Source organism: Acyrthosiphon pisum, chromosome X (genome assembly GCF_005508785.2).
Source record: "Acyrthosiphon pisum isolate AL4f chromosome X, pea_aphid_22Mar2018_4r6ur, whole genome shotgun sequence".
In the NCBI taxonomy this organism is placed as follows: domain Eukaryota; kingdom Metazoa; phylum Arthropoda; class Insecta; order Hemiptera; family Aphididae; genus Acyrthosiphon; species Acyrthosiphon pisum.
The window spans coordinates 128086551-128090100 of record NC_042493.1 but is presented as its reverse complement, the minus strand read 5'-3'; the positions used below and the strand labels follow the sequence as shown (position 1 = coordinate 128090100).

At 30.3% G+C, this 3550-nt stretch overlaps 1 protein-coding gene across 1 annotated transcript; it reads right to left on the bottom strand.

Moving 5' to 3' along the window:
* Window positions 1-1637: 1637 nt before the first annotated feature.
* LOC107882154 lies at window positions 1638-2641 on the bottom strand. Its single transcript, XM_008183364.3, has 4 exons — window positions 2540-2641; window positions 2161-2285; window positions 1910-2106; window positions 1638-1843 (listed from the first exon to the last, which is right to left on the bottom strand). The coding sequence occupies exons 2-4, from the start codon at window positions 2167-2169 to the stop codon at window positions 1696-1698; spliced, it is 354 nt and encodes a 117-aa protein (XP_008181586.1). The 5' UTR covers window positions 2170-2285; window positions 2540-2641; the 3' UTR covers window positions 1638-1695.
* Between the last annotated feature and the right edge of the window lie 909 nt (window positions 2642-3550).

Below are 3550 nucleotides of genomic sequence, written 5' to 3'. Positions count from 1 at the left end.
CCGCAATGTGTGAAGGTGCGGGTTTCACTTATCACAAGTTCGTTTCGTATCCTGTATATCTTAATTCGTGGTTTTGTATACTACGTTCGGGGAATGGATGGAATGGTGATAATTTGAACTGGTTTTACCAAATTCTCGTAATATTAATTAGGTATATTGACGTATCGACTACGGTCTACGGATAACATTAACCTCATAGAAATGTTACTAGTGTTAATGTTCACATAAAAACATTTGAAATAAGTGGTCACTCGATTTTTAGAACGGTAAAAAATATTTACCGGGTAAAAAAAATATCGGTAAAATTTACGTAAATTTACCTTACCGGTAAAATTTACCGGGTAAATTTACCAAGCTCCCATCTCTACCTATAACTTGTCAGAGGAATGAATTTACAAACCAATATATTCAAAATTATGACTTTAGCTATTATTCGCATCTACAAAACGATGACACATCATTTTTACATGAAATATTACAATTCCATTTTAACGCAATGTCTGATATGATTTTACAAGATCTAATAGTATAAAAAAATAGACAAAAAATGCATATGTATAATTATTGTTTTTTTTTCAATAAAACTTTTTTTATTCAATAATCTATTTTTTATTTTTTATTTAATTGAACGTTACCTCGGATCATTAAGAATAGTAATAATTATAGTCTGCGTTATTTGATTCAGTTAGTGTTTGATCTTACGATTTGACAGAAGTATTGAATTCCTAGCACCAATTAATTACGTTTTTATTTGATAGAAAGTACATAATATTATATTATCTAATCATAAATACGGTATAAACATCATGGCTTAAGATATTATTTATTATACATATATCTACAACATGACGTGTTTACCTACGTCGTTATCTACAACCATAATCATTAGAATAATCTTATCACATGCAGCAAAAAAAAAAATAATAGTTTCATCCACGAACTACTACATAGGACTGGACACTCCGGGCAGGGGGAGGGTGGGACACCGGTCACAAAGTTGTACGGGTATGTACGTTTGCGACTGTGATGCTATCTAGTGACGTACTAGATTTACTACATTTAGAATTTTACTTTTATAAACATAATATTTATATATTATAGACTTATGAAATATGAAAAATTTATATGTATATACTTATTATATTACCATGAGAATGAGACAATACTCACGTATGTCTAATCAAAAGCAAGTTAGAAATCACGCAAAAAAAAAACTTTCCAAATTGGTAGCAACATAGTAACTAGTAATACGCATTCATTTATTTAGACATAATAGTGAATATAAAAAGTTTGTCGTTGATTTGAATTTTTGAATTTTTAATCGTTTTTCAGTTATCACTAGTGATTAATCACGACTTATCACATAAAATAATTTACAACAGCACAGTATAAAAAATGCCACCAGAGAGCAGCTACATAGCAAACGTACGACCACCGTACAACTTTGCAGCCACCTTATTTTATACAGTGTCCAGTCCTATGTAGTAGTTCGTGGTTTCATCTGGTAATCAGCTGTATATTATCGTAGCATAATATTATGATTATTATATTCTCAGCATAGATATTAAATATCTATGATTCTCAGTGAATATTGTTATCAATGTTTTTTATGATATAACTATATTAGAAACACATCGTATAATATAATATTATAATGTTTTGTTTATTAAATAAATTTATTTTTGCATATAATAATCAAATTGGTGTCTTGCTTTTGCGAGTTTCACGCTTGGGATCTCTTAGCATAGTATCAAATATCGACTGTATTGTTTGATTAAGACTGGTATTAAGCGGATGGTTGTCATTTGTATGTAATCTAATGGTAGCTTCGCTGAATTTCCATCTATAACAATTAATTAATTTTTTTTAAACGATAAGATAAATAAAATAAGTAAACCAATGTATTTACCTATCCTTCACCAACACATTTTCTATGTTAGACATTTTATAATGTGAGATTACATATAGATGGCTCGGCTTGTCATCAACAGGACATTTTATTGTAACCACACCATCTCCTTGTCTAAAAGTCAAAGAATTCTTAATGTCTACATCAATTTCTTCGGTTTGTAAAAGTTCAGCAACATTTTCACGGTATGATTTGTGCTATAAAAAAAAAATATTAATGTTAACATTATAAATATATATTATTTTTATTACAATCTTCATTGGCTTTTTGTTTCTGGATTTTTTTTCCCGCTTGTTGCGTTACGTTTTGAATTAGGTTTTATTTTCGATACTGACGGACTCATTTCCTTATCAACAGTTTCACTAAAATGTTCATCCTAAACATAGTTAATTTACAAAAATGAATGAGTGATGTAATAATCTAACTCTATAAATACAGTCAAATGTATTAACATAATTATAATTATATTGTATTTATTATATTCTATGTTGTATTCAAACATTAAATATTATTTTAATTTTATATGTTTGTATCATGAATTATAACCATAGAGTTGAGTAGTGTTACAACTGACTTCCAATTTTTTTCAGTATTACATATTATAGATATTATATATTATTTTTTACTAACCTCTGAATCCGAAGAAGTTATTGATCGATGATATGACATTGTGGTTGTTGTGCAAATAGCTCCTTGTGCTGATGTAATATTCTCGTTGTTGGAACTGGTCAGAGTTATATTCTGATAGCCGTTAACTACGAGTATATTATGATTTTGCAGGAAGCGAGACCGCTCGTGTTGATGATGAAGATGTTGACAGGGTAGTTTATAAATAAATGTAGACAGATGAAAGATACTTTGTAGTTTATTCAAACGTTCTTCAGTAATTTAGTCCAAATGACAAGTTACTACACAGAGTGACGTGAAGGTGCTTGTTGTGCTCTGGAGTAGACACGTCTGAATACAGGCTGTTTCAGGCTCCCTTTTATATTCGGGTCCCTGCTCCCCCTGCCTATCGATACGCTATCTATTCTCTAACGGATGTGGTCCGTGTGACCATCGACTCAGCCCACGTACTTGCGATATTCCTAATCTGTAGCCTGCGGTGTGCATGTATAGACAAGCATAATGCTGTTTCCATGAATTATAGTGAATCGCCTATGGTTATCTATCTTTTGCATCCTGCTTCTAGTTTAATATTAGCTATCTATTTTGCAATAATGACAAGCTCTCATATTTCGTCAACTATTATATGAATTTCTTTATATAATATAAAATAATCTATTATACTCGAATGATTACGAATACCCAGTCAGCCTTCTCCTGTATCCCGTTTGTCTATTTGTATTTTGCAATTTGCCAATTTGTTATTGAGGTCATTTGCCTATTCATTTATTCGATAGTTCTATCGCTGAATATACTTTCAATCTATTTACTATTATTGGTTTATTAATTGTGTATCGTGAGAAAACGGATACTATCCGTTACATCTCCCCCCTAAAAAGTTCATTTTTATCGCCTAACCGAGAAAAATTAACTCAATTTAATTCTCCGTCACTTCGAGCACCTTCCTAAAAGTTTACATTTATCAATTATTACATTTTTATGTTTACATATATAATTTAGATACATTACTATTTC

What these genes read in the sequence shown, in the direction of transcription:
- LOC107882154 (XM_008183364.3), bottom strand. An exon ending in AATGTGTTGGTGAAGGATAG is followed by an intron (nt 1,844 to 1,909) that starts GTAAATACATTG and finishes TAATTGTTATAG; the next exon opens with ATGGAAATTCAGCGAAGCTA.